The sequence below is a fragment of the Neodiprion virginianus genome, chromosome 2, assembly GCF_021901495.1.
Source record: "Neodiprion virginianus isolate iyNeoVirg1 chromosome 2, iyNeoVirg1.1, whole genome shotgun sequence".
NCBI lineage: Eukaryota > Metazoa > Arthropoda > Insecta > Hymenoptera > Diprionidae > Neodiprion > Neodiprion virginianus.
Window position 1 is genome coordinate 11,615,959 of NC_060878.1, and position 22,283 is coordinate 11,638,241.

The 22,283-nt window shown below is 35.4% G+C and overlaps 3 protein-coding genes across 4 annotated transcripts; 1 reads left to right on the forward strand and 2 right to left on the reverse strand.

Annotated features, from left to right (window-relative positions):
- Positions 1-54: 54 nt before the first annotated feature.
- Positions 55-3,634, reverse strand: LOC124297613 (uncharacterized). 2 transcript variants are annotated; one of them, XM_046748824.1, is made up of 2 exons: positions 3,517-3,634; positions 55-925 (listed from the first exon to the last, which is right to left on the reverse strand). In XM_046748824.1, the coding sequence occupies exons 1-2, from the start codon at positions 3,613-3,615 to the stop codon at positions 614-616; spliced, it is 411 nt and encodes a 136-aa protein (XP_046604780.1). In that variant the 5' UTR covers positions 3,616-3,634; the 3' UTR covers positions 55-613. The 2 variants fall into 2 exon arrangements, with proteins under 2 accessions (XP_046604780.1, XP_046604781.1); XM_046748825.1 differs by lacking the exon at positions 3,517-3,634 and adding an exon at positions 2,333-2,452.
- Positions 3,635-5,126: 1,492 nt separating this feature from the next.
- On the forward strand, positions 5,127-13,047 carry LOC124297465 (G-protein coupled receptor Mth2-like). Its single transcript, XM_046748537.1, has 5 exons — positions 5,127-5,878; positions 6,979-7,057; positions 7,578-7,714; positions 9,267-9,429; positions 10,778-13,047. The coding sequence occupies exons 1-5, from the start codon at positions 5,128-5,130 to the stop codon at positions 11,034-11,036; spliced, it is 1,389 nt and encodes a 462-aa protein (XP_046604493.1). The 5' UTR covers position 5,127; the 3' UTR covers positions 11,037-13,047.
- LOC124297466 (IDLSRF-like peptide) lies at positions 12,133-21,235 on the reverse strand. Its single transcript, XM_046748541.1, has 4 exons — positions 20,940-21,235; positions 17,932-18,063; positions 17,377-17,529; positions 12,133-17,214 (listed from the first exon to the last, which is right to left on the reverse strand). Exons 1-4 carry the CDS (start codon positions 21,064-21,066, stop codon positions 17,021-17,023), a joined length of 606 nt encoding a protein of 201 aa, XP_046604497.1. The 5' UTR covers positions 21,067-21,235; the 3' UTR covers positions 12,133-17,020.
- Between the last annotated feature and the right edge of the window lie 1,048 nt (positions 21,236-22,283).

Consider the following 22,283-nt stretch of genomic DNA (forward strand, 5'->3'; position numbering starts at 1 on the left):
TAATAATAGAGACAGTATATATGTACTTAACCAAAAGAAACTAATACCAAAAAGAAAATATCTATCAAATCAACTGAGGTAAAGAAAATACTGATAATATATACGCATACCTATATATATATTATACAATATGCATAATAATGTTTAAATGTCAATCGAGAAATATCACCGTTGTTGGATGTCACTATATTTATTTCATTGCAAATTGTAATTACTCTGCGTACCATGATGTTAACAACAATAAACTATTATTATACCTGCAGCGTGACGGATCAATGTTCATAATATTCAAGAAAATAGAAAATTTCTCTAGTCCAAACGTTAATTACTTGTGTAAAACGTAATTAAATAGAAAGATCTGCACTAGTGGTACCCAAAGTATGAGCGCTACTAAGCAAAATGGCGTCGAGCTAGGCGATCAGCTGATAATTTTGGCCTCAGTTTTATCTGAATTATGCGAACGCAAAGAGACTGACAATCACGTGCAAGCGGTTGCACTGTTTTGTTGTTACGCTGAGTTTGTAAGGAGTAAAAATTTCGACAAAAGTCTAAATTTATAACTAAATACGAAGCATCTTTCCAAAGTTTGGGAGCCCGATATATCGCGAATTAGTTACTGCTGCGCCGGGAAATCCGCGTACCAACCAAAGGCGCCGTTTTCTCCGGTGTGCCCACCGAAATCAACGTAATCCAGATAGTGAGCGGCCGCACGTTCGATTCTGGGAGTTGGTTCAACCTCCTCGTTCTGAAGCGTCGCGACGGCCACAGGAACGTAGGCCTCGGCGCTGCGTGCCACTCTCGGCATAAAAGAAGGTATCCCAGAGCTGAGTTCGATTATCTTTACGTCGTCAAGGGGTATCGCCAGGTACCTTGACCTGCCGGCGATGAGATGCCCGGCATCGACCAGCAAAATTAGAGTAACGAGCTGAAACCGATTGTTATCCTTAGGACCAAAAATTCTTAAAATTTACCGCGTTTTTGGACGGCTCGAAAGAAACTTGGGCAAAATTTCTGAAACCGTTTAAATTATTCTGACTATATCTGAGAGCTCTGAAGATATTCTACAGATTTTCTAGAAAGAAATCATATTCTTTATAGAAAATTTAAAAAAGACTTGGAGTTTTCTTCTTTTTATTTCTGTTTCGGACTCGGTCGAACCAGAAGTTAAGTTCGGGGAATGCTTCTTCTAATATAACTTCATTTGGCACGACAGATTTAAAAAGTTCTGAATTTCGGTGTCCCGCGCATTTTCTGACGGAATCACGTTCTTGAAAACTGGGATGGATTTTTGAGAGAAATTAGGATTGTTAGGAAAAAGTTTAAATCAATTCTTCTAGAATGTAGCTGACGAAATTTGGACTCATCTACAAAAAAAAGTTTTTCAGACATTTGTAAGAACTATCGAAATTTTCCGTACACTTGTCGAAATTAATTTTCTGCATGGAAATTGAAATGTTGCTACAAAATTGTTGAACGTAATTGGAATTCGTTATAGATTTCTTAGAAAAAACTGACAATGATAAACTGTCCGAAATTCACATTCCGAGTGAATTCGCAAAGTATTGTGAAAGTTTTTGAAAACAATTCCTTCAGTGATGCGATTACTGATGGATGGAATGATGATGACGGAACTCTATTTCATATTGTTAGAATAGATACAACGCAGTGGTATCTAGCCGATGAAAGAAATTGCAACTCAGGCGTAAGTTTTTACTGATAATATTCAGAGTTTCACAATTTCTCTCCACAATCGATAATTTTTCTTTTTTGTTTCTTTTGTAAGAAAGACTGGTGGAAAAAATTGCCTTTGCAAAATTAATTGGAACAGTTCCAGGAGTTTAGTAGAGATTTTATGAATAGTTTTCAGGTACTGTCGAGTTTCACGTAAATCTCTGGAAAATCGAAATTTTTTTCGCAAAATCTTTCATATATTTTTCATAATCTATACATATTGGTTTGGTTAATTAATTTCTGAGAACAAAATCACAATGCCAATATCGATTTCTTGATTGAAACATTGAAAAGAGCAAAAAACTTTTTGTACAATCATTATAGAACCTATGAATGTGTTCAAATTTTTTAAAAAATTTATGACAACAAATTGACGGCAAGAAGTTTCCAAAAAGGTAAGAAAAATGCTTAAATAGAGTAGTTTAAAATAAGTTTGAGTGCATAAAATTTATAGTAAAAGTATATAAAACATTGAAGTCCAAAAATTTCATCTGATTTATTACAATATATACTGTATACCTCTAAATGTTCGTTACAGTTCATTTCCAAAAATTACTAAAGTTATTGCGACGAATTTTCGTAAAATTGATTAAATATTTACCAGTGAATTCATCTCGGTGGTTAGTTGAAGGAATAATGAAGAAATCTGTTGAATCACTGAGATTTTATAGCAATTTCGTAGGCTGGAATAGCTTTCTCAATGGAATAAACAGGGACGTGGAAATAAGTGAAGAGTGAAGAGTGAAAAGCAGCACACTTGTTGGAACAGTGGCAGCTTTTTATTGACAAAGGTTTTTTTTCTAATTACTACCGGCATCTCACGATCAGCTTCTCTCTTGTTGTGCGGTTCATTCGCGGCCGCGGAACGGAAGCCGTCGAAGCCATTGCCAAGAAAACGTTGTATTAATAGTGTGTATGAAATGTATTATGTATGTGCTAAGATATTGCTTGGGAGAAAACTGATCGGTTTTATATTCTCAAGACACTTTCTCTGTGGTCAATAATTTTACTTTATGCGATTTCGATTTCAAATCAATATAAACAATTCTCTTGTGGACGAATGGCAAATTAATCGGCTCAATTAATTGCTTTTAAATATAGCTAGGGGTTGGTTTGAACAACTTTATTCGAGCAGAACAGCTTTAGTTTGTGCAAAATTACCCTGGTAAAAATGTAACATATATGTCCCGCAATTTCTGCAACGATATTTATCAAATTTATTATCGAACTCTCATTATCTATAATTTTGTTTCGACTACTTCCAGATTATGCGCAGAATTTTTCTGAATTTTTTTTGAACCTCGAGGTGCGAACAACTAGAAATATTTTACAAAATTCCCGTCAAACTTCTGAATTGCCTGATGATAATCAGTTCTTACAAGCCTTTTCCAAAGTGCGTTTGAGTTTCCGAATATTAGCAAATTTCGTTGAAAAATATTCAAAAATATTTTTCCACCAAGGAACTTCCAGTCGATTTATAAGAAATATTTCAGAAAATAAATTTAATTTCAATTTTCTAACCAAATTTACCCCTGAATTTTTATTCTCGACTGAAACCAGCTGAGAGTAGCCAAGAATAACGTACAAAAATAATCAAAGTTTAAAAGACATTCTTTAAACAGCCTTTAGTATAATTTTTTGAAAACGTTATTTGATAGCTACATAAAAATATATTTTTCGTTTACAGAAAATGAGTTGTCATTACCTTTGCAAATAAAAACCTGCGCTGCGAGAGTGATAAATTATTCGTAACGTAGTGTTCGGTAATTATATAAATAATCTTGCCATTGTCATCTTGCAGCAGCCGATTTCTATTTGGCCCAAGGGGATAAACCGAAGATCGTTATAACCAGTCGGTCCGATAATTCTGAGTGATATCCACATGAACTTTGGTATAAGTTGTATAAATAGAGATGGGTTTTCCAAGAATGCTTCCCAGAAATATGGATTTTGATTCACCTCAGACACTACGCAATAACTCGTGAACCTACGCTCATCGCTATGAATAACCATAAAAAATTACAGATTGCGTCTGGGGAAAAAACTTGATGTTTTTTGCCCATGGACATTCACACCGAGAACTCACAAGCGGAACAGTGAAAGGCGTGTTTCCAGATGAACACGCGTAGATTGCTTAGTTTTTCATCTCATACGGCACACCGTTCGTTATTCATGTCGATTAAGAAAGGCTTTATAAAAATATCGTACCGATAAATCCGAGCGAGTCATTACTGGAATTGCTTTAACAACCGTGGTAACAAATATTTAGATTCGAATCGCCAAAGTTGTAGGCTTTTCAAAATTGAACGTTTTCTACCGAAGAAAACAGTACTCTTCCCTCACTCCAATATCTCAAAAATAGTCTGACCCAACATCCTTTAGAAGTTTCTATTTATCTCTAATAAAGTCCGAGAATTAGCCAATCGAAGAGTCCATTATTTAAAATTTTCAATCCCACTAATTCTCAGCGATTTGATGGAGAGTTTTCAAGAAGTCTTGAGACGTTCTCAAAATATCAATTGGGAAATCAACATTCGAAACGAATGCCATTTTATGGGGAAATTCCAACAATTAATGTTGAAGAAATTTTCTTAAACATTGAAAAAATTTCTCACCATATTTTTTTGAAAATTTTCAGCATACTCTGTGCCACTATACGCTGTTTTTAATTTTTTTTTTTTACGCGAAACGTTTATCAGATTACGTTTTACGTACCAAAATTATCATATAATACTATTTGATATTTACTCAGAGATTCAATATACTCGTATACTGAGAGAAATGTCTCGGTGTTTTTATTGCACTAGTCCTTAACTATTTTCATTTTGTACGATAATCGAAAAATAAAGTTTTGAGTACAAATTGAAAATCAGTTTTTTTGCTTTAATGATAAAATTTGATACGTGTTACGATTCTTCTTGATTATGGTCTCTTGGTTTTCTTATATCTTTTGCGACAGTTCGATGTCAATGTAGCAATAAATTGATGTTAATTCGACGGCAAAAATGTAGTGAACGAAAGAAAACGATTCAACGTTGCAATGACCAGAAAATACAGTATTCACAAGTTATGTAATTCCAAGAAACCGGTATTTGCACAACATTTATTAACACCGTCGTTGTAGCGATACCTATTCAACAAGAATTTTCTTGTAACTACAACGAATGAAATTTCCTCGAGTAGAACCTTTTAGAATTTTGCGTAAAATAAATAACGATAATCAGGTATACATTTTTTCTTCCCCAGGGAATAACCTTGTACAATGATTTACTGCATACTCCGCATGATTCACGATTATACCGCAAAACCGGCATGTCTAGACTTGAAATGTGGAATACACGTGAGAGAATGGTGGGGATTGGGAAAATCCCGTGTAGTAGTATGTAATCCTGGTGTATGGCAGTATGGCAAGAACAGCGCCTCGACATGGCCGCGAGGAGAAGATTGCTACTCGTGATATTGGCCTCGAATTTTTTACCGGGAAAATTGGCAGTCGACGGATATTCGAAACCGTGTCCAACAGCGGCGATTGTGAACCGTACCGAAAAGAGGGGTGAATTTCTGGCAGAAAATGGAACGCAGTTTGAAAAGGACTGTATCTGCAACTGGAAAACCTGCTTGCCACTCTGCTGCCCCTTGGGGCAAGCGAAAAGCGAGAGTAACAGCTGCGTTGAAGACAGTTTGGACGTAAATTTGACAGACATTCTTCTTCATTCGCACGGAGAAATGAGGCTGGATAAGCTTCATCCCTTCAATCTTGATCCTTGCGGTCTTGAATCGGCGCATTACCGAGTTTCGATGGCGTTCGGTTTGCTCGAAAACGGTTCGTTGTACCTTTCGGATTATAGCAACGAAACTGTCGACGTTGGAATGTACTGCCTGTATCGCGATATCGAATCGCCGATTTATTCGGCGAAACTCTGTCGTCCGAGGAAATCGCAAAGTTTGCCGTGGCTCATCGGATGCATCGTTTGCGCCTTCTTCGCCTTGGCGACCTTCATTGTTTACACCGTCGTCCCGGAGCTTAGAAACCTTCATGGACTCATTTTCCGATTATATTTGGCCTCGTACATCGGCTGCATAATCATGGCTCAGTCCGGTCTCAAGCTCATAACCGATCTGAAAAACTACAAGGAGATAATTCACGGTGATTGAGGCCATGCTGCTATAAATATTTTAGACCCTGGTGAAAAAAATTATAAAAAATTTATCGTGATTTCTTTTTTCATTCTTTAGTAGTTTCGCGAAAATATGTCATTATACATTATGTCGCCGGATAGTTCGGAGGAAAATTAGTATTATTTTTGTGCGAAAAGTAAAAATTATTCTAATGATGTCTGAACGATTTCGAAATAGTCCTGAGAGTTTCCGAAAAGAAATCAGATTCTTTCGAACTTCGTTTTGCATTGAAAATATGAAAAACTTTTATTGAAAATATGACCAATTTTTAGAGAGAATTAATACGTTCACCTTTGCGCAGAACTTCAATTTGTATGCCTAGTCTGGTAAAATTGGATTTCTAGTGTTTTTGTTTATTTTGTGAGGATATTGCGTTTTAAGAAACTAGCATGGACTTCTCAGAGAAATTAGAAATATCGGGTAACAATTGCTAAGGGTTTTTCATAAATATGCAGCTGAAAGTATACGAACGTATCTGTAATAAAATTTTCATGAAACAAGAATTCTGCAATCTTTTCCGAAATATCAAAATTTTTTCATAAATTTGTCGAATTTAATGATCTGGATTGAAACTGAGATATTTCTATAGCATTCTTAAAAAGTGTTGCAATTTATCAGAGATTCTTCAGAAATACTGACAAGCTTTGGAAATTAATTTTCTGAGTGCTTAGAGTTGTGATAAAATAAAGTTTCGTTTTTCTATCCAGTGAATCACTTGCAAAGAGAGACGTTCGGATTTTCAGGCTCGTTAGTAAAATTACACGACTTTTTAAGGATCGGATTGAATTCCGTGTCATTTAAGAATTTTTTGAGGTCGTTAGATACCCTGGTATTCCAGGGGAAATTTATTGAATGTTTCAGAGCTTCTAAATCTTAGTTTAAATAAAATTTGGGTTTGAAATTAGCTGTAGTGTTATTCTTGTTTTTAGGTATTTTGAACTTTACAGAAGTCCTCCGAACAAAAATGAAGCTTGCCAGACATTCTTCGCACGCTGTCTGCAAAGTTTCTCATTTTCGCAATTCACTTCGTAATTCACACGTAATTTACCATAAATTTCAAAATTCCAGCATTCGTCGGAATCTATTTTTGCCTCACTTGTGCATTGTGGCTGAACGTGATGAGCTTCGACATTTGGTGGACACTGCGGTAAGGCCCCAGTAAACGAGTTATTAATAAGATTGAAAAGAATTGAAAGCAACGGGAAAATAGAATCCGGTTGAATCCATTTAACCGATCCCAAAATTATTTTATAAAGAGAATAGCTTGGATGATTAATAGTTGAATATATTTCAACACCAATAAGTGACTAACAATTGCAATTGATTGACAAGTATTATTACATTTGCAGTTTTTAGCATCAAGCATATAATTACAACTTTGAAGAAATTTGAAATGTCTATATAATAGGAACGCAATTGTGCATCACAAATTATATAAAAAACTTGAAAGAAACCAAATTCAATCAGGCAATACAATAGAACATTTAATTTGAATTAATTTTCGTGTCATGCAATCAGTTTTTCTGCGAAATTCAGATTGGTGGAGATCAAAACGAATCTGTTTCCATACGTTTCAATCCTGTTTCGTTTACTGGATAACATAATCACAAATAACTTCAGCATATCAATATCGGCGTTGTAAAACTTACGGCAATTGCTGTTTTCAGAAGCCTCGCACCCATTCAGAGCAATGTCAAAGAAAGAGAGAGAAAAAGGTTACGATGGTATATGGCTTATGCTTGGTTAGGCCCTGGGGTCCTGATGATCGTTTTTTGTTTCGTTGCGTTGGTTGGAAACATTCGCAGTGAGTTGATATTGACATTTATTATTCTATTTCAAGCATATACGGTGCATGGAATCTTTATTTGAAAAGAAAAAACTTGTCAAAATCAATTAATTTTTCATGAAAAGGAGATAATTACGGTTTTTTCGAAAAAGTGATGTCAAAAAAAAAGTACACACATGAATTATTATGCCTTAAAATCCTGCGATAACTCGACGTCATTTTAGAACAATTTAAAACAAAAGAAGGTTAATGCGATTATCGGAATTTTACCGAAAACATTATTTGTGTTTAACTTTGCAATGTTTTCGTCAAATTTGAACTTGTGTCGAGAACTGCTGTGCGAGAAGAATAGGCTGGTTCGTTGAAAGATAATTTCAATATAGCATGTGTTGAATTTGGTCAACACTTGATTAAATAAAGAGGTTATTCATGCGTTGGTGGGATAAAGAAAGAATTCTGGAGCTTTTAGGTATTTTGCTTTTAAAATGCTGCTAATTTGTGTTACATGTATTCTGCGCAATCATCCCAGTCAAGGTGTGTATCATATATCGTAATTTATTTCCTGCTTATTACAGCTCCGTTTGTGAGAATCAGATTGCTAACACACGGCGGGAAAGGAAAGTAATTCTTGAAAGAACTCCATTCACTTTAATCTAGTATCCCTTATTCGTTTCAAATACGATAACTACAATTAAAAAATTTTGATTTAGTTTTTAAAACTGATTCAGGCAAGCGAATTCCTTGATTCAACGGAAGCCTTTCTTGTCGCGATCGAGTGAACGTTTTCATGTGTTTCCGAAAATGAGTCAACTAAATATCATTACGTTTGAAGTTTATTATTCATCGTAAAAATCAGTATACTAGTACTACAAGCCTCCACTAGGCGGTGAACTTTCTCGTTATAAAAGTAGCTTCAGAGATAGTTATAAAACCAGATACTAGGCTAGAAGGTCAGATACGAATAACGTCGGATAAATTGATGACCAATCTTATTAAAAAGGAAGAAAGCATAAGACTAATTTTAAGTTTCGAGTCATCGACGTCGATATTGACTACACATAAACAAAAACAATTGACACATGTTCAGTTTAGACTTCCACGCACACAAAAATAAATCTTCGGATGTCATACATTTTTTTTATACGAGATTTAAATTATTGCATGGAACTCACGCCGTGTTTTCTTGATTAATTGATAGTCAGCATGATCGTTCAAAGGCTTGCTTCAATTCTATATCAAGTTGTCACGAGTTTTACGGCCGACAAAAGTATCTTATTGAATTAAGTAAGGACTGTGTTCTCACCGCATTTGACTATAGCATTCAGTTGAATCAAACCAATATCACTTGACTCGAATAAGTCTTTCCCTCCGTGCAATAATGTAATAGCGATTTGCACACAATCTTTGTTGATCAAAATACTGCAAGTCATGGGGTTCCGTCAATTTTACCTACAACCCACAGTTATTGCGAAAAATGTTCGAAATAAAATGTTTCCCCAGATTGTTATAATATTAATTCATAATATACACCAAAAGTTTTTTTCAAATCTATTGTCTGCACGTTTTACAGGTAAAACAGTCAGCTTGTGCTTTTTGGTTGGGCCCATTGTTACAGCAGGCATTTGCAACACATGTTTATATATTGCTACAGCCATAACAATAATCCGGCGTAGAAAAGACACGTCACACCTGGTCGATGGAGTCAATAAACACCACCAAGAAAATGTACAATGGTACGTCAAGAGAATCCCTAAATAGAATACGGAGGTCAACATTAAACGAAAAAAATATGTATCTTGTTACAAGGGGCACTATAACTTGTCTAAACTAATTGTAAAAAAAGTTTAAAAAATCGGATCTATTATCTCTAGATGTTGGCGACGCATACTAATACATAGACAGAAAACAACAGCTGAAACTAGTGCTTCATGACCTATAATTTCGTAATCGGCCGTTGCCACAGACCGTTATTGCCCCATGTGATCATCAAGTTATAATCCGATGTTTAACGCGACCTCAACCTGAGAATGTGTAAAAAATTAAGAAGTGCACTCAATAACACATTGAAACATTGAAACCATATGTAATAACAAAGAGGTATGGTAAGGCGAGGGGGTGAACGACCGCTATAGATCAGCTAGAGATTAGTAAAGGGACAGGATGTATTATAATACTACGATGCGTGTGCGAATGAATCCAAGTGGTCAACAAGGCAATACATTCTAAGGTTCTGAAAATCCCCGCAAGAGCAAGCGAGACGAGAATATGGAGAAGAATCCAAAACCAGATCAGTATTAGTCGAAACTCGGAAGAGATAACACGTGAGTCTTGTTGACAGTAGCTCGTTATGCGTGCGAGAGTGATACAGTGAACTGTGTGAACATGGGGCTGTCAACTCGACGAATCGTGGATCATAATGATCGATTTGATTATTAAATGACGTTGGATCGTGTTTCTAATGCACTTGTGATCGAGTAATTAGATGCGAGAGCAGAACTGGGTAGAGCCGGTTAAGGATTATTGCGCTGGCCTTCCCGGGGCCTTATGGTTGAGGTTTGGACCCGGGGTGGTTGACACGTTGGGATACCAACGTGGTCATTACGGTCCACGGATCGTGAATACGTGAAAATAAATAACAAATCACACAAAATATCATTTCGGGTGAAATGGTACCTGTACACGTCATCCTGGGGCCTACTTCAGTTCTGTTCGGGACGGGACCCGTGTTGAACGGATAACCGTAAGAAAGTCACCCAAGTCGACACAAGCGTTAAATAATTACTGATTGATTGAATGTAAAGCCTGTCCAATAAACCCTGAAGTACAGTTTCATGTCTGGTGTCCATATTGTTAATCGTTAAATCGATCCCGGAACCACTATTATTGTTTTGAGTTTATCGAGAAGGGTGACTGTGAGACCTATAGTTAGTAAAAAAGGAAATTTGGGTACTTTTAGTACTCGGCTGTGAGGGCTGTCACTAAAACTAGATCTATTGATCTACGCGGCTCGTTGAATTCTGACGCAAAAATTTTAATCGTGAAATTGATGAACTTTGGATGTAATTCTACGTTCGATTTCAGGTTCAACTTGTATTTGAAGCTTTTCGTAGTGATGGGAGGACCGATGATCTGGTTAGCCGCGACCGTAACGAGGCGCAGTCTAACTTACAAAATGTCGGCGTTGGTGGACGTGCTTCAAATGTCGCAGTGCATAATGGTGTTCATTATATTCGTATGGAAAGACGACGTAAAACGGTCACTCCGACGACTATATGCCCGAACCATGCATAAGCTTCCATCTTCTCTCCGAGCTGACCGGATACACACCACAGTGAATTGATTTTCAAAAAGTAAGAGCTTTTATACCTATAAATGACGTACCGCGTTGATGAGGATTATTTTTAGAAAATTTCAGAAATTTCTACAAATTTACTCAGAACGGATTTCTCACATTTCCCTAATATTTGTCAAAAGTCTCTGTAACTTTGACGATTCGTCAGGACTTTTTCTAAATGTTCTCATTTCTATGTAGAAAATTCATTTCGACATATTTATTCAATAACCTTGATATTTTTTCAACATTTCTGTGGAAAGTTGTCGTAATTTGTACAGTTTTGTTGTAAAAATTCTTCTACAGATGTGACTAGTATGCCTCGATCTGACAGTTTTTCTGCGAGCTGACCGGTTCGTATTTAATAACGAGCGACTTTTTCAACGCGTATTTCACTCTCTATTTATGCCTACCTCAATGTAATAAAATTAAACTGTGATCTCTTTCGCTGAGTTTTCCGTCCCATTATATTCGTATCAGTTTGCTAAAACCGAGGCTAAAACAATCAGCTGATCACTCGGTGTGCGGCCATATTACTCTAGCCATGCTTATCCCTGATAAAAATTCCGGAAAGCGAAACGGTCTGTTTTTACAGAAATCTATCCAGATCCTATAAGAATAATAATATAGACCAGACTGATTAACCCATCTGGAATTTTCATCAGGGATGCTTCGGGTACCAAAAATACTTCACAATTTCAGACTTCGGAATTGTGCGTTGTTGAGTGTTATAATTTTTGTACTATTATAATAATAAAGACGATGTGAATCAAAACAATTGAATATTCTTATTGCCTTACCCGTCCCGTTCTCGTATGGCATCGTCTCTAAATTAAGTAAAGTTTTTTTGGGGTTAGTAGTGAGAGAAAAATGATAAATAATCATAAATCATATTACCAATCTGAATAAATCTGTGTTTTATCATGGCTAGTAACATTCCGTTTTACTCAAATTGTGATGATGTATGTAATATGTTTCAATTTTCTTGGATTATAATTAAATCCGATGAAGTGTCTTACAATTGATAAAATTTGTGGACGTGAGAATATGAATATATCATCCTTAAAATTATTTTCGGGATAGTAAAGGCGGGTAAATAAAATAATTGATCTTTCTGTATAAATGTATTGTTTACTAAAAACACAAGACACAAATATAGAGGCATTGCAAATAATTCTTAAATATGTGACTAAGCAACAATACATATATGTATATATATATATATATTATCGTGATTTCTGCACTTATTTTAATGCGGATGAAAAAAATATACTGGTAAATTTAGCTAATATACTCAATAATGAATGCAGAATTTCACACGATTTCATACAATCAATAGATAAGTTCATCGAAAAAATATATGTATTTCGGTAACAGGAATTTAATGTTACTATTGCTTGTTTTTCACTTCGATTAAACAATCTCTGTGTTACAAGCAATATGATGCCTCGTGTAACGTAGCAACTGCTCTATTATCATAACAACTCTGTATATTGTGAAAAGAAATTCTATGGCACCTTGAATACACCCACGTTAAATTCAATCTACGTATTCATTTCCTACTCCTCCACCCTTGGTCATAGCTGCATTGGTTGCAACACTTTGGATTATTCAGATTTTTGAAAAGAAAAGGGTCTTGAATTCGATATGCCCAAATCAACGTTTCGCTTCAATTATGTGATTAGTTTATACGATTAACAATGTAAAATGAATAAAAGAAGGTGAAACCGGTGATAAAAGCATCGGAAACTTAAAGCAGTGCGTTTCATTCGGTGAATAGCTGAGGATGTGAAAAAGGTAACTTATTTTCTTAATAACAGTATTAAATGCAAAAAACATAAATAATTTTGTAAACCGTTAAGAAATCTTCACGTAAATTACACAATATAATAATAAAGTGTGACAAAGTAAATTTCAGAAAAGAGGCTTGCAGTGGGTATCATAAAAAATTAGGGTGGCTATGATAGATCGAAAATTATCAGCATAGTTGTATTAACTTGCAATTTTCTTATCAGTGAGTTTTGGAAAAAAAAAAGAAATCAACGAAAATCACCGGACGGAAAGATACGCGGATCAAATAAACTTAATATTAGTGTTCAAGATTGCAAGTGTATAGTTGATAATACTAATTTCTAAATTCGTTTTGATATGTTTACGATACAACAAGTGTTACATGAGAATTACACAATATGCGTCACAGATCTTGAAGCTTACAGAACTAACGGTATGTACACATTTATTACACTTAGACACGATAGGTAAGTAAAGCTTAAAATTACAAAAGTAATGATTGATATGTATGGATTTATTTTTAATATTATATATTCTGTGTATATATATATATATGTGTGTATATATATATATATATCATGTATATTATATAAGTATTGAATTATTATACCTATATTTTGCAACTGTTTGCGGAATCCGGCAAACTTTTTACCAGTGATAAATGGGTAATGAGATTACCGGATACTTCAAACTGTTAAATATCTTTTCTGTAGACTTACAATTATAATCCCTCATAAGCAACTTCTATATCCCAGGCCCTATTTTGGAATATAGTTGTTACCGTATGGGGTATATTATTAATAAATTACTTTTTTCTATTTAAATTTTTTTATTAATTTATTTTATTTATTTTTTTTTTTGCCATTTTTTCTTTTATTTTTTCAATTGGAAGTTCCATATTGCTGTGCTTGACGAGGTTATATATATAATACCAAAAAACTTATATAATTTTGTGGATATAATCTACGTTGATAATGGGTACACGCAGCATCACGCAATACGTTGCTCACGTTCATAAATTATTATCCGCACGATTTACCGTGTATAAAAAATGTAATTCCTCTTCCCGAAATGAATTATTTTCAGAAGATTCCAAAAATTTTTACGAATTTACCCAGAATTTGAATTTCTCGTAGCTTGAGTTTGAAAAAAATAAATGAGACAAATACAAACGTAACGAGACAATAACAGGCGTAGGTCTTACACTTATTAATAACGCATCTATAATTGCAGCTCATAAAATGTCAGGTTGTAATTAGGCAATTATATATATATATCATAATTTCCGATGATGACTGGATATGGCACGATGTAAAGACACAAATTACGGTTACTCAAAACATATCATGATTTCTTTTACAGACTCGAGATACAGTAGAAACTAATTGTTAGAGACGCTGCGTAATGACCCATCATTTTTCGTAGCACCAAGGTAAGGGCTACCACGACTTTGTCTTAATTTTAATTGTGATTGCCTACGGGAGTCTTTTTACGACTTGTTCTTAACGCGAATCTTAGGGTTTTCCCATTTCATTCGTTTCAACCTCTCAAATGTCATGGAATCGTAGATACCTACTACATGCGAATTCGTTTCGCAAATATCCGCTGTCGTATTACTTCTTGCATTTCATACATTCTATCGGATTATTACGCGAATACAGAATCAATTGGAACATGTTCCAATTTCACTGATTTTCTCATTCGTTACTATATTTGTATTGGGATTTAAAATGTAGGCGGCGCTGTAGCAATACAATATGGCGCTGACGATCAGCTGATCGTTTCAGCCCCGTATTTAGCTAAATTATACAATTATAACGGAACAAAAAAAAAACTCCGTACAACTAGGTACACTTTAGTTTTATTACATTGAATTAGCAAAGAGTAATGAACGAGATTTATAATTAGATACACCACTCATTTTCGGCCACCGAACGGCGCGTTTCGACATTTTAAATCCCAATACTATTATAATATCGAAATTATCACAGTAACATTTTACGTCGCTATAGTTCTTTTCGTTAATTATACTTGGAATATCTAAAATTTTCCGAGATATTTCGCATCAGAATTAGTTTGTTGATGTCGATGAATAAACGTTTCATCAAAAAAGATACTTTCACATCTATTTCAACTCCAACAAACCACAGTCGATCTTTGAGTTGGTTGTCAATTGTTTCAATACGAACGATTGTTTTCGCGTCATAGAAGGAGTCAGTTACAAAGCCTTACTTGCGGCCACCACAATATGATTGATTTTCATCACCTGTAGATTAGTGTAGTTATCGCTGTCAAGCAATAGTATTATTATAGATGTTGCAGTCTTAAAGCTGCTGATATGTATCGATAGTATACGTATATATATATTTTTACTGTAATCACTAAGATTGTTACTCGTTATACAATCCCGAAAGACTTTTTTTCGTGCTTACATTTACACCCATATCACTTATCATTTGTTATCGATATGTCAATTTGTAAAGAAAAGTCCGTTTATACAAGACTTTTCAATGGACGGTTCATTCTCCATAAAAATTCTTCTCCGTCGGTCAAGACCTTCTCGTTTTGGTTGAATTCGAAAAACATTTTCTTCACGTCAGAAATTTTCCAACAGAATTAACTTTGAAATCTGTACTTTGATAAGGCAAAAAATATGTGTAAAAAAAAAAGAAAAATCGGGTTTATCTTGTTGTTAAAGTACTGATGAAAAGAAAGTATTACTTCGCTTGATTATTCGATCATTTAGAATAAGATCTTTTCTGACTTTATGAACAGTCATGGACACTAATTAACAAATAATGATTCGAATTCTGTTAGCGAAGTTAAAAAAATATCTTTCGATACGGCTAATCATGGAGAAGGAAATGATCAATCACACACCCTACTTTAGTCTTGCACAACCTCGCTGCAATTTCCATACGGGACAATCCAAATAATATTCCAAATACGTGAAAGTATTATGATTTAGCGGAGAAGTACAAGGGTAAAATATCGCAGCGTTGTACATTGGGATCCAAAGGATTGGAACAATATGGCGTCGCGCTCGGCCATCAGCTGATCGTTTCAGCCCTGATTTTAGCTAAATTACACGAACATGAAATGATAGAAAATTCCGTGCAAACGGTTAAATTATTGTTTTAATTCATTAGGTTAGCAAATAGTGAAATATGTATCGAAAATCCACGTTTATCATTAAATACAACGAGATTATCGTACATATAAATTACTTCCGCCACATTGCACCTTGCATGATTTCGGATCCCAGTGTTGGTAAAGTTAATAAAATAACAGCGCTCATATAAACGTCAACTTTTCTCGTATATGTATGTGCGTATCTACTTATAATTCTACATGCATATATTTTTACTCAAAATGTTTGTTCCTGTATATATATAATATATCGATATGTGTATGAATATACAGTGTGTAAAAAGTATTTCTACTCACATACATACACAGGCGCATATGCTTTACATATGTTGCTTGAATTCTTACGATGACATAACCGAGAATAAAATATTTTAGGAGAATGGTATCACTTGAAATACGGAAGTTGTCACTCTGATACGATAAATTTCGAGGTCGAAATTACTAGTTTAGTTAAGTACTAAAAAAATTTGTCAAAACATTTATATGTACCGAACAGTGCAATCGTGATATCTGTACGGTGAATTACTAGAAGATTGAATTGGTTTCTCGGTTCGAAAACTCCGTATTGACTCATATATTATTATTATTATTATTATTATTATTATTATTATTATTATTATTATTATTATTATTATTATATCCTGTGCAGGTGAAACTTTTATAGACATTGAATCCGATTTCTCGTGGCGTAGTAATTTTACCGAAGCATTTGTCATTGTACCGCATCGCTTCAATCTTAATAAACATTGTATATGTATAATGAAAATACTCATGTGCAGTTTACAAGACTTACGGAATATTCGGAAACGCGTGGCACGTTATTTCTATTGAAAACATCTATAACTGCTCGAATATTCCCTGTCGAATATTTGACGATGTACTAATATTTACGAATTGGAAAATATAGAGATATGGGAATCATCATGTTTTGAATGTGTCATTTGTAAATAATGTAAGGTTATCGGGTTCTGTATTATATATTACCATGGAAAAGTCTCTATGGAGTGTCTGCAGGATGAGTTTCCGTTTCTGCAATACCGATGATAGATAATTCAGTCCAGAAAACCGGTGTTCACCAATTTTTCCAAAAAAAATTTAACGTCACCTAGTTCCGAGTCTTTGATGCCAAGCGATTTTAACATTCCGATGTCCCCGTTCTCCACAGCCATGAAAACTGACCTCAGGTGCTCGAGATCGGAACGCATGAGATGCAGAGCAGCACCGAAATCTTCGATGGTTTGAGATTCTGTTTGAAAAAAAAAAAATAACGCAATTTTTAAAACCGCCTTCAAATGTTCGAGGTATTTTGAATTCGATGATAATTCTAAATGTCAAACCGGTAATTTCTTCGCTCTTGGGTTTACGACAGGTAAAAAACGTTACAAAGATAAAAAATAATTATACGTACCCGATAGAGCGATGGCAACTTTTTGAACGCCTCCGAGGGGCGCCAAAGCGTCTCGGGCCTTACTCCCGAATAATTTTTCGAGGTAATTTGGACCGTGGCTGGCGAGTAATGATTGCAGAAAGCTAGCTGTCTCCTCGACGGGAGGCCTTTTTGCTGAAATTCGAAAAAATCGGTGAATGTATGATCATGCGTACATATATATATCATGTCATCATTAATCATGATGGTCGATTACTTATAATTTACGGAATCGGCCATATATATTTCGCACATCGTATTTCGTTTGAATAATACTTTGGATGACTGTTTTAGTTTTCTGTAATAATTAGGTATATATCTCAGGATTTTTTATGTATAAGTTTTTCTTAGATTTTAGTCCAACTATTACCAATTTCAGATTTCAGATTTTACAGACCGTCTTGTTGTTAATTTTGTTCTATCATAATCTAATTTCAAACGAGTTGTTCATGAATTTATTTATTCACAGTTTGGAAAATTGGTTTTTTTTGTGTTTTTTTTTCGTTGATTTACAAAATGCTAATTTGGCGAACTTACCAGCAGTGCACAAACGAGAGTCCTCGTCGTAGCCGTCTTGGCAATCAGGAGCACCGTCGCAGAGATACTGTATTGAGATGCAAAGTCCGTCCTTTGGGCACTTGAAGGGCTCATAGGCGTGACAGGCTCCACCTGTAAAAATATTATTGTTATCAATTGTGGTCCAAAGGAGAACTATTGATTAACAGAAGATTGCTGTATCCTAGATTAAAAAAACAATTAGTGAAAAATAGTTAGACTCTGACATACTTGGAGCTTTTGAGATTTCAAGTAGAATACGAAGTACCAAAGAATCGATTATGAGTTCTTTCCGGAAACTGTCTAGAATGATATGAATTTTCTCATTCGTAATAAAAATAATTGCAACTTTTCCAGAAATAGTACAGACTTTTTCTCAAAACGACACGAAAATATGATGAGTTTATTAAGGAAATATTCGAAAAAAAATTATGAAATACCGTTGATACGCTTGTTCACCAGGGAAATAATTTTGTATTGAACTCGTCATATTCAACATACTTAATTTCTAATAAACCACATAACACGAAATATTTCTAAATCTATTATTGTAATATTTCTATATTGCAATAACAGTAGCAATGTTAGAGTAATTATTCCAAAAATATTTTAATTCTATGCGTAAGGAGATTGCGTGCTGTGTGGGGATATATACAAATATTAAAGTTGTCGGTAATACGGAGAATCCTGTCGTGATCGCGTGCCGGAAAATTTCAGTGTGAATTCTGAACGCACAAAAAACATTGCAGCGTTTTTTTCTTTTTTACCGAAACATTCAATGCAGAATGTAATTTGCTGTAAAGAGGTGGCCAAAAGAGAAATCGTTAAATCGGCGGTGAGTTGAAAGAAAAGATTAGACTAGGCCTAATAAGATCAGCGTTTTGCAATTAATTTAGAATGTCTTTGAAGGATTTAAAAAGTTGTAGAATACCTAAATGCAGTTCATGTCCTGCTTTATTCAGACTTTTTACTAAATTTCCGAATAAATCTTAAAATCGATAGATGAGGATTCATTCTTAAATTGCATAGCTGCAACAACAACCTTATCGCGATTCTTGGACAAATAGCTGGAACTTACGGGCTGAAAAGTATCTTTTCTTTTTCGCACGTTTTACTGAATTTCACAGGAGTCAAAGGTGCGAAGTAACGATTTTTCGTGAATTTTCATTGTTACGTCAACTTGAACCTCATCCCAATTCTCGGACGGAAAAGCCGTAAGTTGTTGCCTGCGTATAGGCGCCTGTTGATATCACGAGGGTGGGTAATACATGTGACCGTGTAAAGTGAATGCGCGCAATGGTTGGTGCAGGCGCAACAAGGTGAAAAAGGCGGTGAGTAACTGGTGTCGGTATCGATCGAATAAGGCGGAGGCGGCGTCGGAGGAAAGGGCGCTTCCGTTACTCCGTTCCACGAACCAATATCACGTAATTCAAATTAATTTCAGCGGACCGGAAGGGCGAAGGGAGCGACTAGCCGCGAGACAAGATCAGCACTGGGTCATAAGTAGAATTGATCCATACCCCGGTGAACAAGAAATATTAAAAACAATGGATAATCCGAATCCAGCTGAATCCGCGTTTCCGATCACGAGATTACAATTGAAAACAATAGCTTGGACGACTAGTTAGGACTAGTTAGGACTACAACGGATTGACCGGTATTTTTAGAGTCACATTTTTCAGAATTAAATGAAATTGTAACTGTAGTGCGATTCCAAGTTTGCCAAATGAATTATGTTCCAAACCGAGAACACTTTCGCAATATCTTGTGTCACGGATCGAATTAGATTGATGGAAATTTAAATTACCACAGAAAAAAACTTCACATGGATTAGAAACATCGTTGTAGTATTGAGACAGAAACTAATGGATGGAAATAGATTGTTCTAGATGTACCGATTAGGTTTGCTTCCAGACGAATTTAAATCTGTACAGAATAAACGAATATCAATGTATAGAAACGGAATTTTATATCACAGTTTGGATCAAATGTAAGTGCGTTACAATTCGAACACCAAAAAAAATTTACAGAAAACAAACCCATCGATAGATTTTCAGAACATCATTGATTCGGGTTGGTTTCCACATCGCAAATTCGGATCGGGGAAAACCAAGACCAATCTGTTTTAACTCATTTTATGGGCTGGCTCTCGGGAACCAATTTGAACCTTGACATTGAGGGTGCAAGCTGGACGGGCAAACTATCGCACAATGACGTGGCATGCTAGGCGAGGGATAAATTCAGCTGGCCTCGATCGAGGCGAAAAACAATTCCCGTTTACGAAAAAGATTCAAATGTCCTAAAGCAGATTCGTTTCGATCATTCGTCAATATATATATATATATATAAATTTCTCATGAAATCGGCCTGCATGCGGCAAAAATCAATCCATTTTCGAACGTTCTACTGTTTTAAATACGTGCGGACGGGTTGTATTTTTTTCAAGTTTTCATGTTTGAATTATTCAATTCGATCCAAACTGTAATGTAAAATCCCGTCGCTGCGCATTCATATTCAATTCGTTTGTATAAATTTGAATTCACCTGAAGTGAAGTTTAATACATCTTTAAAAACTTTATTCCTTGGTTTCTGGTTGAATGATGCAACGATTTCATTCATGTAAATCCATGAATAGCACCAGCGACTTTAAGGTTTTCTATCGGATACTCTTTGTTGTAATTCAAGCTACCGTGAATCCATAAATTCGAAGCGTAAAAAAAGAAATTCCGAATTTTGACAAGACTTTCAATATAATTGATTAAATATTTTGAATTAATTGAATGATTCCGACAATTCTAATTGCACCAAATACCTGTGGATCCATTGTAATCATTGGCCACGGATTGTCGTCACGAAACACATTCAGCTAGTCATCCGAGCTATTGTTTTCAACGGTTATTTTGTGATTCGAATTTGTGATTCCTATTGCTTTCAACAGTTTTCGAACTTCCTTTGTTCACTTTGGGAAGTCGCAGTCGATTCTGACTTACCTGTTCTCTTGGAGCTCAAGTGGCCGTAGAGTCGACTCAGATCTATGGCCATAACGGCTCTCGGAAAGGCGGCGCAGGCCGTCAGGGCGAGGCCCAGGGCTAAGCTGGTGCAGAAAACGCGGACCATTTTCAGGGGGTTCTGACCGAGCTTTGGGGCTTTAACTCGGTGCGATATTCCGGCTCTGATGCTTCGTCTCCTTCACGAGCTGCAGACTCGAATGCCCCTCGACAACAAACGCGCGCGGCTTCGGACCCTGCAATTACACCTTCGTCGAAACAGGACAGCTCCACGCGTCACTCCGACTCGCCAACCAATCAGATTCGGCAAAACGAAACCGAGGAAAGGATGCTCGCGACACCCACGCGCAATCGATTCCACAACCTGCACCCTCTTTTTGATACCTGTAAACGTTTCCCTGGCCGAAATTATCTTCGCAAACTTTCTCGAATTTTCAACAATTTTAAACTCACGATGTGAATATCGACGGTTTTTTTTTTTTTTTTTTCTTAGCTTCTCTGAAAATCTCTGACAAATTTTAACGATTTCCTGAAATTTTATAAATATATCCGGATATTTCAATTTGCAGGAAATTCGTTTCAATATTTTTTACGGAAACACCTTGATATTGCCTCAAATTTTCTGATTAGTTTTTGTAATTCTGCTTCTATTGAAAATCTTCTTTTACCCAAGTTTCTAGATTTTCTTTTTTTTTGCTGCCTTTCAGTGACGTTAATTTCAACCATGTGCTAAAAATTTCTAATTTCTCTCAGAATACACACCAGTTTTCGCAGAAATACCACAACTTAGATTATTAACTTGCCGCTCCGTTTTTACCAAGAAAATAAAGCAAGGAAAATTGTTACCATCAGCCCCAAAAATGAAAATTCAAGTTGTCACTAGATCTCGATGTTTCAAGGTCCGGAGAATTGACTCTGACCAATTTCGGATTACGTCTCGGTTTACGTGCGAGTGCGTGTGATCAATTTTTACCCGGTAATATCTGGAGAACAGATGAACAGATTTGGATGATCTAGTTCCCAGTTGGCGGGGCTTTCTTCAACTTAGAACTGATTAGATTCTGAATATATCCGGTCCAGTAATTTTCGAGTTATTTAAACATGCAGCTTTAGGGTTACAAATTTCGATCTGGCTGCTATTTAGATATGGTTTAGTGTACAAACTAAGAATAGAAGCCATTAAATTTTTAGGTCTTTAACGAAAAACACGTTAATCGATTGTATCATGATTTTGAATTAAATCATTGTCTTCAAATTTTCAGCACTTCTTGCTGTCGGAGAAAAATATGACATAATATGTTCTTCGTACGAGAAAATTTTATTCTC

Bases quoted from the DNA above. Each gene is read 5' to 3' on its own strand.
- LOC124297613 (XM_046748824.1), bottom strand. From the start codon at position 3,615: ATGTGGATATCACTCAGAATTATCGGACCGACTGGTTATAACGATCTT. The intron at 926-3,516 runs GCAAGATTATTT...AATCGGTTTCAG, and splicing joins GCTGCTGCAAGATGACAATG to CTCGTTACTCTAATTTTGCT.
- LOC124297465 (XM_046748537.1), top strand. From the start codon at position 5,128: ATGGCAGTATGGCAAGAACAGCGCCTCGACATGGCCGCGAGGAGAAGA. The intron at 5,879-6,978 runs GTGATTGAGGCC...TCAAAATTCCAG, and splicing joins CTACAAGGAGATAATTCACG to CATTCGTCGGAATCTATTTT. The intron at 7,715-9,266 runs GTGAGTTGATAT...CACGTTTTACAG, and splicing joins GTTGGTTGGAAACATTCGCA to GTAAAACAGTCAGCTTGTGC.
- LOC124297466 (XM_046748541.1), bottom strand. From the start codon at position 21,066: ATGGTCCGCGTTTTCTGCACCAGCTTAGCCCTGGGCCTCGCCCTGACG. The intron at 18,064-20,939 runs GTAAGTCAGAAT...ATATTTTTACAG, and splicing joins CTTGAGCTCCAAGAGAACAG to GTGGAGCCTGTCACGCCTAT. The intron at 17,215-17,376 runs GTACGTATAATT...TTTTTCAAACAG, and splicing joins AGTTGCCATCGCTCTATCGG to AATCTCAAACCATCGAAGAT.